This window comes from Scyliorhinus torazame, chromosome 4 (genome assembly GCF_047496885.1).
Source record: "Scyliorhinus torazame isolate Kashiwa2021f chromosome 4, sScyTor2.1, whole genome shotgun sequence".
Lineage (NCBI taxonomy): Eukaryota > Metazoa > Chordata > Chondrichthyes > Carcharhiniformes > Scyliorhinidae > Scyliorhinus > Scyliorhinus torazame.
In genome coordinates, this window is record NC_092710.1 from 110,579,182 (window position 1) to 110,592,391 (window position 13,210).

The 13,210-nt window shown below is 45.5% G+C and overlaps 1 protein-coding gene across 1 annotated transcript in view; it reads right to left on the reverse strand.

Annotated features, from left to right (window-relative positions):
- LOC140410411 (striatin-like) overlaps positions 1-11,228 on the reverse strand; it is a 46,777-nt gene extending 35,549 nt beyond the window's left edge. The window contains exons 1-3 of the mRNA XM_072498480.1: positions 11,190-11,228; positions 8,503-8,641; positions 1,646-1,756 (exon numbers count right to left, since the gene is read on the reverse strand). Coding sequence (XP_072354581.1) covers positions 1,646-1,756; positions 8,503-8,641; positions 11,190-11,213 — 274 coding nt within the window. The 5' untranslated portion in view covers positions 11,214-11,228. The remainder of the gene's footprint in view (positions 1-1,645; positions 1,757-8,502; positions 8,642-11,189) is intronic.
- Between the last annotated feature and the right edge of the window lie 1,982 nt (positions 11,229-13,210).

Genomic DNA, 13,210 nt, shown 5'->3' on the forward strand with positions numbered 1-13,210 from the left:
AAGAAATAGGCCATCAAACAAAGTAGGAAATAGGGACACTGAACCTTCAAGAGATTGACAGCAGTCAGCTACTCTTCCTCTACTTCAATGTGCATAGAAAATTCCTGTAGGCTGCTGAGGTATGTAAAATTTTGCAGGACATCTCCCGGTGTCCAACATGCACAGCATATATAGAAAACAGAATTCCTGTCCTGTTAATTGACCACACTGCAATTGTGTATTTGATCCATATCTGTGCTCCCTTTCGAAGGTATTTAAGACTAAACGCATGATGGTCCCTGTTTGCATAGTATGGCACTCCATGTTCAAGCAGTCCAGATTCTGGCAACGCGCATAATGGTTTGGCCACTGCTCTGCCAAGATGACCCATTAATTAACATTTACATGGTGAAAGTGTTCCTTCTTTTGTCAGCCAAGCCTCGGTTAATGCTCATCAATGTATATTTTAAAGAAACGTAGAAATTGAATAAAGACAAATTTTTCTGAGAATTTCAGATATTAAATTTACACACATTGATAGAAGTTTTACCATATGACAAGCAGAAGGGTGGACTGCCAAAAATATGACTAACTACTAAATCCTGCTTTTCAAACTGCCCTAAAACCAAACAAACCAACCTCTCAGGCAGGTGTCATGATGAGACGGATTAAAAGAACTATGATTTATGTGTCATGAAGTCAAAGGCATAATCTCCGCTTTGCCCAATGCAGCATATTTCCATCTCTGTATTTAAACAAAGCTTGATTTTGTTTTTTACTTATGTACGTTAAGGTACATTATGTTCACAGTGTTAAGTGGAAACGGAATATTTTTCTTCGTACTATTGGAATAAGAACTAAAACATCGGATAACAGTAAAATGATGGAATAAATTCATTCTACATTCCCTACAACTTAAATAGAACTTTTCCTTCCACTCGGCACCTTTCAGGTTTTATACCTTAGGTCTTCTTCACTGAAGGTTTAAACCTGCAACAAGGCGGCACCAAGCACTTATCCAGAGATTCACCCTCAAGTTCCAGAAATGTCTTTCTATCCCACAGATAAACTGGATGAGCCAAAGCACAATGGGTTTGGATATCCTGGAACAAGTCATTACTAAGATGAATTCGGTTGTCTGCAATTTTTAAACAGTATTGCTATTTTTGCAGAATATGTGTAATAAGTAGTCATATTAAACGATCACGCTTTAAAGATATATTTCTCAGTAACAATATTGAGGCCGAAAAGTTTCTCCTCCCAAACAGCCATCCATTCCAGCTGAAAATGAAATAATCTCCAGCCATGTTAATAACTGACCAAATCATTTTCTACATTTTTTCATTTGCTTACCTTTCATCTGTTATGTTTGACTGCCCTTCAGTAACAAAGCCAAAATCTATCACTTAAAAACATTTCCATCTTATTAAAATAAAATTGAAAAAATTAAAACAGCAGGCCAATACCAAAAGAAAATTAAAAAGTTTTGAGCAGCAACTTCGAAAGAAAGTTAAACCAAGGTGATGGTGTGAGACAAATAAAGAGTAGTTGAGAGTGAGATGATTTTAAAGAAACAAGAGTAGTATCTGGATACTTTTTTTTTTAGAAAGGAGAGGTAAAAGAGGGTTTATGAACCAAAAGTACACCAGATTTTATACGCACTTACTCTTCACCCCCTTTTTCCCCTTGCGCTCCTTTTTGTACTGCTCCTTGAGTTTGGTTATTAGTCCCTGGTCCACGTCCCAGCTCTCTGGTGTGGGACATGCATCTTCCTTGTCTAAACACAGCAGTGAAACAAATCAGAGATTGCTTTCTGGAACAATCCAACTCTTACACCACTAGTAGGACAGTTCCAACATTTTCAATTAAATACAGAGCATTATTGCAAACAACTCAGTAGCAAAGTTTAGTTAATAGAGCTAAACCATTATTCAGTTCCACAGGAACCTGTTCAGGAAGGCTTTACATTTGTTTCAATAATCAAAATAAAATTCACCATAATCAAGAAAATAGTATTGTTGTTGAGTATTCTCAATTTAAGATTAAATCATCCGGTATATCAAAACACAAGCCTCAGTAACATTTTTGTTGGCTATTCCAGGAACAAAGCAGCCAATCCCATGAGTGGAGGATGGGACTGTATACAATAGCGTCAAAGCATGCCTACAAATTTGTATCTCACTTATCAGATTTCAGACAGCAGCTATATGACTCAGCCTTTTAGAATCAATATACAAACGTGCACATGTAAGCACCTTTAATCTTCTCACAGGCACTGTTGCCATCCATAACACTGACTGCAATGTTCTGTGAAGCCTTCCGTACAGTATTACAAACTTTTCTAGATTGTAAAGTCACATTTATCACGTTAATCGTTTGCATATTATAGGATGAAACCACTATCATATAGTTTCAAATGGTGATAGCGAGTGAGTCATCTTAATGCCTTCTGGTCATAGTCATCATGCTGTAAAGACAAATTTAAATGGAGTCCTTTTTTAATCTCAGTTCCAATGCCCTTTCCCAGCAAGTGAATAAGCAAGCACAGGTAACCCACAGGTTACACAACTTCAATGAACCCCATGTTGGGCTGACACAGATGTTTGGAGATAATTCATTGATCACTGACACAATAAGATGAGCAAATCCCCTCCTGTATAAGAACAAGGGCAATTGCAGTGATTGCAACAACTATGGAGGCATCTTCCTGTTAAGCATTGTATATTTACCTGTGCTGCCCTCAACAGACTACTGATCCTGGCTGAATGAAACTACCCTAATTCCCAATATGGTTTTGAACTGGAAGATCTACAATTGACATGATCTTCTCAGCTGTAAGGGAAATGCCATGAACAAAGATGATCACTATATATTGCCATCACCATCTCACATTTAACCGTACAAGCAGAAGCGATCTATTTAAGCTGCTGGAGAAAACTGGCTGCCTACTGAAGCAGCTGCTCGCCTCTTTTTCAGTAAAGTCAGCGATGAAGGGGCAACATCGAAACCCTATGAAATCCAGTGGGGTCGAACCAGCTTGCGTTATGGCGCTGACACTTTCCCATATTTTTTCTTTTGCTGCTGTCATACGCCTTCAGCTCATCTACAGGGAGTATCTACTTACATACCAGAACTGATGGAAAGTCCTTCAGTTTTTCCCACTTGAGATCCAAGACAGAGGGGCGACAAACTATGCTTCTCACATCTGCCCCCCCCGACCACCATCATTTCCAAGTGTCTAATGCAAATTTGAAATCCTATCCTCATCTACAATTGCCTCCATGGCTTCACAACCTTTTCAGCCCCTTGTTCTAACCTATGTCTTTGTGCATTGTCATCCTCCACCACTGTTGGCGAAACAATGGGCCATTTTGGTTCTACTCGTGCACTCATTCAAAGCTCGACCAGCAGCATCCAATCCTACACATACTTATAAATCTTGTTGCTCAGTCACCAGCTGAATCTACCAGCCTGACTTCCTTTCCCAACGAAAGTATTTCAAAAATATTTGTCTTCATTTATACATTATTCAAGGCATTACCACTTCAACTGCTTGAGTGCTATGTTTCTGCAAGCATCTTTACTTGTGGCTTCAGCTTCCACTACATGCTCCTTCCTCTGTTCCACCTTTGGATGTGGAGCATTCTTCAGCCTCAGCCACCACCACCCCACCACAATCTAAAATGTAATCCAATCCTGGGGTTATTTGCACAGTTAAGTAGAGAATTGAAACAAAAATTACTGTTCAAGCTTAACCTTTTGTAACTTCCAGATATTCCCCCCCTTTTAACAGTATAAGACATCAGCTGCTAGCAGAACCCATGCTTTACACCACAGTGCTTCAGTGGCTATGGTACTCAGAAGATAAATTGTGTACTGCCACTACACTGCAGGTACTTCTTGTCCTTTTTTACTCTTATCCAGTTATCACGGGTTATATAATTTAGATCAGGAAATGTGCCAAGTATACTCACTACAACAAAAAGGAAACTACATCCAGGCAATTCAATTACAACTTCTGCCTTGCAAGTCTTGGAGATGCTTCAAGGAGTCAGGTAGCGAGCCATATGATACAGAATAACCAGCCTCTGCACTGCTCCCGTAATCATGCTGCTGATCAAGTTAAATTCTTATTCAATGGTAATTTCAGCCCAAGTTTAGATGCAGTCTTAGGCCTTGCTGCCTGCACTAAAATAATGCCAATGTCATTCAAGCTCCAATTCATCAAGAGGATTAAAAAATGGTTACAATTGTTTGAAAATTTGGCAAATAGGTGGAAAGATCAGCTATGGGAGATTTTCAAACAGCAGATGCATGGAGTACAAAATAAATACATTTTCCTCAGAAACAAAAACAAGGTGCAGCTGAGTATAGGATTACATGGATCAATAGAAAGATTAAACCTAAACTAAAACTTAAAGGCAGCATATGATAAAGTTAGGGTTGACTGCACAAAGATAATCATGAGGATATAGACAAAGAGAGCACCAACGAGAGGAGCTAAAATGAAATATGTAAAAAGACAAGCAAATGATAATTAATAGTAAGGGCTTTCATAACGACACAAATGTGATGAATGTAGAACTTTCAGATATATAATATATTTTATGTATTTGATGCAGTAAGGGTTAAAGCTAGGGTTAGTATGTGTATGACTGCTGCAGTAACATTTTTTAAAAGTCCTGGTTTAAAAGACGAAAGACGGACACTTTGGCTACAAGGGATAATTAAAGCATCATAAAAATTTGGGCTAATGGAATTCTGTTGATGTGAAGACGGTTCCCTGGCAAGTAGATAATTAGAGACATTGGGCGGGATTCACCGCTCACCGACTTCGTAATCGGCAATCGGGCGGAGAATCTCATCTGATGCCGAAATCGGGATCCCCCCCCCCCCCCCCCTCCGAAATGGTGCCATCGCATCGCGGGCTGCAAGCCGTTGGGACGGCCTTCGTGCATCACGTGAAGCCCTCCCACAATGCTCCGTCCCAATAGTTTCCCAACCGCACGGTTGACGTGTGGTCTCACGGTCGGGTACCCGGCGTGGCGGCTACGGACTGTGTCCAGTGCCGCAAAAGTGGGGCGGGAGCTGTGCTACTAGCTGGGATGGGGGGGGTGGCCTCTGCGAGGGCTGGGGGGATTGGTGGAGGGTGGCCAGGAGGGCACTATCTGACAGGTCGGGTTCGCGCCTGGCTGACGCCATGTTTCACGGCACGACCTATGCAGGTCATAAGCGTGCGCATGCGTGCCTACAGACTCAGCCATTCTCCAACCGTTTTTATCGTGGGAACCAGAGTTCTTACGCAGTGTGGCTGCTAGCCCCTTACCCGTCGCAGGATCGGTGAGGGGTCGCACCGTTTTCGTGGAGTAAAACACCACAGATCCTCCGCACTTCGGCTCAAAAACGGTGAATCCAGACATTGTGTTTGACTTTAGTAAGACGATGTGGTAAAGGGGTTGAAGCAGTCAGGTCTTGAGTTTCAGTCAAGATTTGACTGTGGATGGACCATCAGCTTTTTTCAAAGCAATTTAGTTTAAAAGATTTTGCCTGTGAAAGGAACAGCAGCTCTGAAGAGAAAGGCAGGCCTTTATCAGTAGCTTGACTCAGGCAAGAATCTGCAGCTGGTTCCTGAAGGATCTCCCTTTTTCAAAGTGGTTTATCCAATATATCTCTTTACAGCAAGCCATCCTGGGTTGGTTGACTGTATTTAAAGTGGATTTTGACTGGAGATGGGTTTTGCTTGAATGAGGATAAAAGGTTGCAGTAACGAGGGTTTCATTTCACTGTTAAACATTGTTTAACTGATATTGTAAGCCATTGTCTTTTGTGTTACTATCAAATTTTGTTTTCATATACCATATCCGTATCTGTGTGTGGAATCACTCCTGGAGCGAAGTATCCTTTCCTCACAGCTTACAAATTAATAAAATATTGGGGTTTCTGTCCGCATCCGAGCAACTGTTGGGGTCTGGTCCAGGATCGTAATAAAAGTAAACAATTCAAGGGAGAGTGAAGGAATGAAGAAGCGAGTCTAATCGAGGAAGAATATGAGGTAGAAATATTTTTCAAATCTTTTACACAGTGATGGAAGAGAGAACATAAATATACCAGCAGAGAGTATGGAGCAATTGGTGATACAAACTGTAGATAAGGAATGGGTTGAGAAGCAGACAATTGCATGTTCTAAATGAAAATCAGACAAATACTTGAACCAGGTGAAGGTACAGGGCAAGAGGGAACGAGCTTTGAATTGATCTAGTAGAGTGTATGGTCAGCATTAAATTCTATAATGTGGAGATGCCAGCGTTGGACTGAGGTGATGAGCACAGTAAGAAGTATTACAACGCCAGGTTAAAGTCTAACAGATTTGTTTCAAATCACTAGCTTTCAGAGCACTGCTCCTTCCTCAGGTGAATGAAGAGGCAGGTTCCAGAATAAGATTAGCAAAATAGAACAATGCCAAATTTATCAGCAAAAGATAACCATCTGCTTCCTCACAAAGGCAGACGCACCTCCCCACATCAAAATCCTAACACTGCAAGCACTGACATGCAATTAGTGCCATCATGCAGTAGGAGGCAAGGCACCCGGGGCTCTCCACTCAGGATGTGCTTGACTTCTGAATCACAGCGAGACCACCCCTCCTACCCCCGATGTTTAAAGGGGAAAGCGTGTCCTGCCCCCCCCCCCCCCCCAACAAAAGTAATAAAAACAGGGAGGTTGTGTGCATGATACCACATGCCTTCGTGCACACACCACACACATGGCCACACGCAGCCGCCCCCCCCCACACGCAGCCGCCCCCCCCACACGCAGCCGCCCCCCCACACGCAGCCGCCCCCCCCCCCCAAACACACACAGCCCCCCCCCAACACACACACAGCCCCCCCCAACACACACACAGCCCCCCCCCACACACACACAGCCCCCCCCACACACACACAGCCCCCCCCACACACACACAGCCCCCCCCACACACACACAGCCCCCCCCACACACACACAGCCCCCCCCCACACACACACAGCCCCCCCCCACACACACACAGCCCCCCCCCACACACACAGCCCCCCCCCACACACACAGCCCCCCCCCCCACACACACAGCCCCCCCCCACACACACAGCCCCCCCCACACACACAGCCCCCCCCACACACAGCCCCCCCCCACACACACAGCCCCCCCCACACACACAGCCCCCCCCACACACACAGCCCCCCCCACACACACAGCCCCCCCCACACACACAGCCCCCCCCCCACACACAGCCCCCCCCACACACACAGCCCCCCCCACACACAGCCCCCCCCACACACACAGCCCCTCCCCACACACACACAGCCCCCCCCCCACACACAGCCCCCCCCCCACACACACAGCCCCCCCCCACACACACAGCCCCCCCCCACACACACAGCCCCCCCCCCCCACACAGCCACACACACACACACAGCCACACACACACACACAGCCACACACACACAGAGCCCCCCCACCCCCCTAGTGCAGTGCCCCAGCACACACGCCAGCGTGCTTGGCACATGCACATATGCCCACACACCTGACACACATTTGACACAAATACTGACACATACACCAGGCACAGACATGCGGTGCCCACCACAGAGGGTGATGAGTGCACCCATGTGCTTGACATGGATACATGCGGCATGCACACAGCCGCAAGCCCGCCTACACATATTTCTTGCATTGCATGGAAGGGTTTTGAAATCACGGACTAAGGTGATTTTCTTTCACTATTGATCAGAAAACCAAAAATTATCCTAAGCAGCAGGAAGATCAGACAACCTTAACTCATGCCATATTATAAATACACTGGATATGAACAGCAGTTTTTATGCTTTTTTTTTGGAATGGTATAACTACATATAACTGGTGGCTAACATCCTCGTGCTCGTTTTTTAAAAACGCGGTAACATATTCTCCCAATTCCACACGAGCTACGTAATTTGAGGTGATCTGCTGGAGTTGAGGTGACAATTTCTATCATAGAATTTACAGATCATAGAATTTAGTGCAGAAGGAGGCCATTCGGCCCATCAAGTCTGCACCGGCTCCCGGAAAGAGCACCCCACCCAAGGTCAACACCTCCACCCTATCCCCATAACCCAGTAACCCCACCCAACACGAAGGGCAATTTTGGACACGAAGGGCAATTTATCATGGTCAATCCACCTAACCTGCACATCTTTGGACTGTGGGAGGAAACCGGAGCACCCGGAGGAAACCCACGCACACACTGGGAAGATGTGCAGACAGTGACCCAAGCCGGAATCAAACCTGGAACCCTGGAGCTGTGAAGCAATTGTGCTATCCACAATGCTACCGTGCTGTTGGAAAGATTGTCATAAATATACTACTTCAATATTATGCAGATACACTTAAGTATTTAAGTTACCGTATAGTGCATCCCTTACATGTGCAACAATTTTTGATGTTAAATAACATTTTACGGGCACGTGAAATTGATTGTCCATGTGGTAACAAGAAAGTGAATATTTACCCATTCTGTTCCATCGCCTGCACTTCTCGACTCGCTGCTCGCCTCGTCTTCTGAACTTCCTAAGAAATCAAACTCTCTCAGTGCTTCCTCAGTGTCCATATCTTCCGTCAGATCAGATAAAACTCCTTTGTTGATAAACTGTTTAAAAGATGACAAGTCGTGCAATTACTAAGCATGCTCATCAGACTGCACTAATAAAATAGCAACCAAGGTGAACCAAGCAAATGGTTCCACACATTGTAGATTTCAACAGCCCCTATAAAGTCTACACATAGTTAACAAAAATCACCAATTTAAAATATATCTTTCATCATTACACCAAATATTGAAATAGCTTTCATGTGTTTCACAGTACCACTATAGTCACCCATTCTCATCAAGCGCAAGTATACTTTCATAATATAGGCATGTTCAAGGATTATATTCTAAAATTACTATGTTGATTTTCAGGCAGTCCATAATGTGTTCAACTGTGCAGTACGATATGTATTACACATTAAACTAGCACTGCCACTTTACATGGCCTGGTGAGCATAATGTTATGTGACTCATTAAACTTAACTAGGGCTCTTCAAATATTTCAATAGTCAGCTGCTGTTATTTTATTTTTAAAAAAATTTTCTGAGTTACAAAGCCAGGGCTCAGAGTGTGGGTCAGGGGCGAACCCCTAATCCAGCTCCTCGCTGCTGTTATGAACAAAGAAATGTACAGCACAGGAACAGGCCCTTCGGCCCTCCAAGCCCGTGCCGACCATGCTGCCCGACTAAACTACAATCTTCTACACTTCCTGGGTCCGTATCCCTCTATTCCCATCCTATTCATGTATGCTTAGTTTAACATTCACTGCAATTCAAATATGCACCACCAGACAGCACTGCACCAAAGTAGTTGCTGTGGAACAGCCAACATTTTGGTCAAAGTGGGTAAACTAAAGATTTTTTTTTGTCACCGTCCTTTCTCTTTGCTTCCTCCTCCTTACTTCCATCCCTCCTCTCTTCCTCCAGTCCCTTCTCCCTTCTAGCCTGAATAATCTGATTACAATTGGTCTTGACTCCTTTAATGTAAGATATCAAAATAGAAAATAGAATTTGCATGAAGAATCTACACCAAAACCTCAAATAGTATACTGTAAATATTACATTTCTGAGCATCAGGTTCGCAATTAGCAATCAAACATTAAAGACGCCCATATTATTTCGTGTTTTCTCACATACTTTTTTCAGTATGAACCTCCTATCTGGCAAGGACACCCAAGTCACAAGATGAATCAACATCAGTTTATTGCAAGAAAACATGTAGTCTCCAGGTTCTCTACCACTATCTTGGTCAATCACAGGCAGGACTCTTTACTATGAGCCTTCCTTACGACAGCATCCATGGTCAGTGGCGTGCAATGATCACTGCTGGAGAACAACTAATGTGATCCCACTATTTAAGAAAGGTTGTAGAGATAAGCCAGGGAACTACAGGACCAGTGAGTCTCACGTCAGTGGTAGGGAAACTATTGGAAAAAAATTCTGAAGGAGAGAATCTATCTCCACTTAAAGAGACACAGTTTGATCAGGAATAGTCAGCATGGCTTTGTCAGAGGGAGGTCATGCTTACAAATTTGAATTGAGCTTTTTGAGCAAGATGTGTAGATGAGGGCAGTGCAGTTGATGTAGTTTATATGGATTTCAGCAAAGCCTCGGACAAGTTCCCACATGGGAGACTTATAACGAAGGCAAATGCACATGGGATACAGGGTAATTTGATAAGGTGAAATCAGAATTGGCTTAGCTGTAGGAGACAGGGGGTGATGACAGATGGTTGCTTTAGTGACTTGAAGCCAGTGTCCAGTGACTTACCACAGGGATCTATGCTAGGTCTCCTGGTGTTCGTCTATTATATAGACAACGATAATTGTGGGCGAGGTGGCGGGGGGAGGGGGAGGGGGGGAGGGGGGGGGGGGGGTGGGGGGAGAGAGAAGGCTGAGTGTCTTGGGTTACAGGAAGATAGAGACATGGTCACATGGCCAGAAAATGGCTGATGGAATTTAACCCTGAAAAGTGAGAGGTCATACACTTTGGACGGAGTAATTTGACAAGTATTCAATGAATGGCATGACACTGGCAAGTTCCAAGGGACAAAGAGACCTTGGTGTGTTTGTCCATAGATCTCTGAAGGCAGACGGGCAGGTTAATAGGGTGGTGAAAAGGGCAGAGGGACACTTGCCTTGATCAATCGAGGCACAGATTACAAAAGCAGGGAGGTTATGTTGGAGTTGTACAGAACTTTGATGAGGCTGGAATACTGCTTACAATTCTGGTTGCCACATTATAGGAAGGTTGTGATTGCACTGGAGGGAGCGCAGAGGCGATTCACCAGGCTGTTTTCTGGGATGGAACATTTAAGTTATGAAGAGAGGTTGGACAGGCTTGGGTTGTTTCCGCTGCAGCAGTGAAGTCTGAGGGAGCAACTTATCGAGGTGTACAAGATTATGAGGGGCATGGACAGGTGGATACGGAGCAGCTGTTCCCCTTAGTTGAAAGGTCAGTTGCGAGGGTGCTCAAGTTCAAGGTGAGGGGCAGGAGGTTTAGGGGGGGTTTGAGGGAAACCTTTTTTACCCAGAGGGTGGTGACGGTCTGGAATGTATTGCCTGGTAGGGTGGTAAAGGTACGTTGCCTCACACCCTTTAAAAAAGTACCTGGATGAGCACTTGGCACGTCATAACATTCAAGGCTATGGGCCAAGTGCTGGCAAATGGGACTAGGTAGGCAGGTCAGGTGTCTTTCATGCGCCGGTGCAGACGCGATGGGCCGAAGGGCCTCTTCTGCACGGTATTATTCTGTGATTCTGTGAACTGTCACTTCTGCCTTGAAGTCCTCTTCAGTGGGCATGTCACATTTCCTAAAAAGAGAGGTCTAAGAGTTATAAACATCAGCCGCTGGCTTCTTTAGCTGCACACTGCCTGATATCAACTGTTTTGCAACACCTTCAATTTGCTTCAGCATTAGCAAAACAACAATGTACAACAGGGGAACAACAAAATCCACAGCAAATGTAGAGGTCTAATGGTACCTCTAGAGTGGAATTGCAGACTACATTGCAGCGCTTGATGATATGGGTCTGAAATTTGTCCCAAAATTTCTGGTGATGCCCCTGCAACAAGGCATCGCCTCAATGATTAGAAAGATTGGTTGGAGGGAGAGGGGGCAGCATGGAAGAGGATGGAGATGGCGTCCTGTAAAGGAACGAGCCTGGGAGCGTTGGTAACGGCACCGCTGCCGCTCTCTCGCCGACAAAAACACACCACAAGCCCGGTGGTGGCGGCAACGCTAAGGATCTGGGGCCAGTGGAGAAGGCACAGGGGTGCAATGGGAGCATCGGTGTGGGTCCCCGATCAGGGGTAACCACCGGTTAGTGTCGGGGAAGATGGACGGGGGTTCCAAGGCTGGCATCGGGCTGGGATTAGAAGAATGGGGGACCTGTTCATTGACGGGACATTTGCGAGCCTAGGGGCACTGGAGGAGAAATTTGAGTTACCCCCGGGAAACGCATTTAGATATATGCAGGTGAGGGCTTTTGCGAGGCAACAGGGGAGGGGAATTTCCGTTGCTCCCGGCACAAGAAGTTCAAGATAGGGTGGTCTCGGGGGTATGGGTCGGGGAGGGCAAGGTGTCGGAAATATACCAAGAGATGAAAGCAGAGGGGGAAGCGCTAGAAGAAGAATTGAAAGGTAAATGGGAGGAGGAGCTGGGGGAGGAGATTGAGGAAGGGCTATGGGCTGATGCCCTGGGCAGGGTTAATACCTCCTCCTCGTGTGCCAGGCTCAGTCTGATACAATTTAAGGTGGTTCATAGAGCGCATTTGACGAGGGCGAGGCTGAGTAGGTTCTTTGGAGTAGAGGATAGACGTGAAAGATGTTCAGGGAGCCCGGCGAACCATGTCCCTATGTTTTGGTCATGGCCGGCATTGGAGGGGTTCTGGAGAGGAGTGGCGGGAGTAATATCTCAGGTTGTGAAAGTCCGGGTCAAGCCAAGCTGGGGGCTAGCAATATTTGGAGTAGTGGATGAGCCGGGAGTACAGGAGGCGAAAGAGGCCGGAATCTGGCCTTTGCGTCCCTAGTAGCCCGGCGAAGGGTCTTGCTATTGCGGAAGGAGGCGAAGCCCCCTAGCCTGGAGGCCTGGATAAACGACATGGCGGGGTTCATAAAATTGGAGAGAATGAAGTTCGCTTTGAGAGGGTCTGCACAAGGGTTCTACAGGCGGTGGCAACCGTTCCTAGAATACCTCGCGGAGCATTAGAGGAAGGTCAGTCAGCAGCAGCAGCAACCCTTGGGGGGGACGGGGGACGAGAGATTGCTGGAGGGGACGGATGAGTGGGGGATAACATGGAGGGTGGGGGGAAACTGCACGAATGGGCGAGAGCCAGTGTATAAAGCTATGTAAATATACCATCTTGCCATGTATATATCTTGCTCAGGGAGAATTTGCGTTATTTTGTTACGGGGGGGGGGGGGGGGGGGGGGGGGGGGGGTTATTTGTAAGGGGGAAAAATTATGGTTATTAAAAAAACCTTAAAAATATTATTTTTAAAAAAAGAAAGATTGGTAGAGAAAGAACGAAGTAGGCAGGCCAGAACATCCTCTGCTAGGAAGAAGCACAACTGCCGAGCAGCAGGAAATGTAGCACCACCTTCTAAAGGCCCACTTGCTTTTTTGGAACA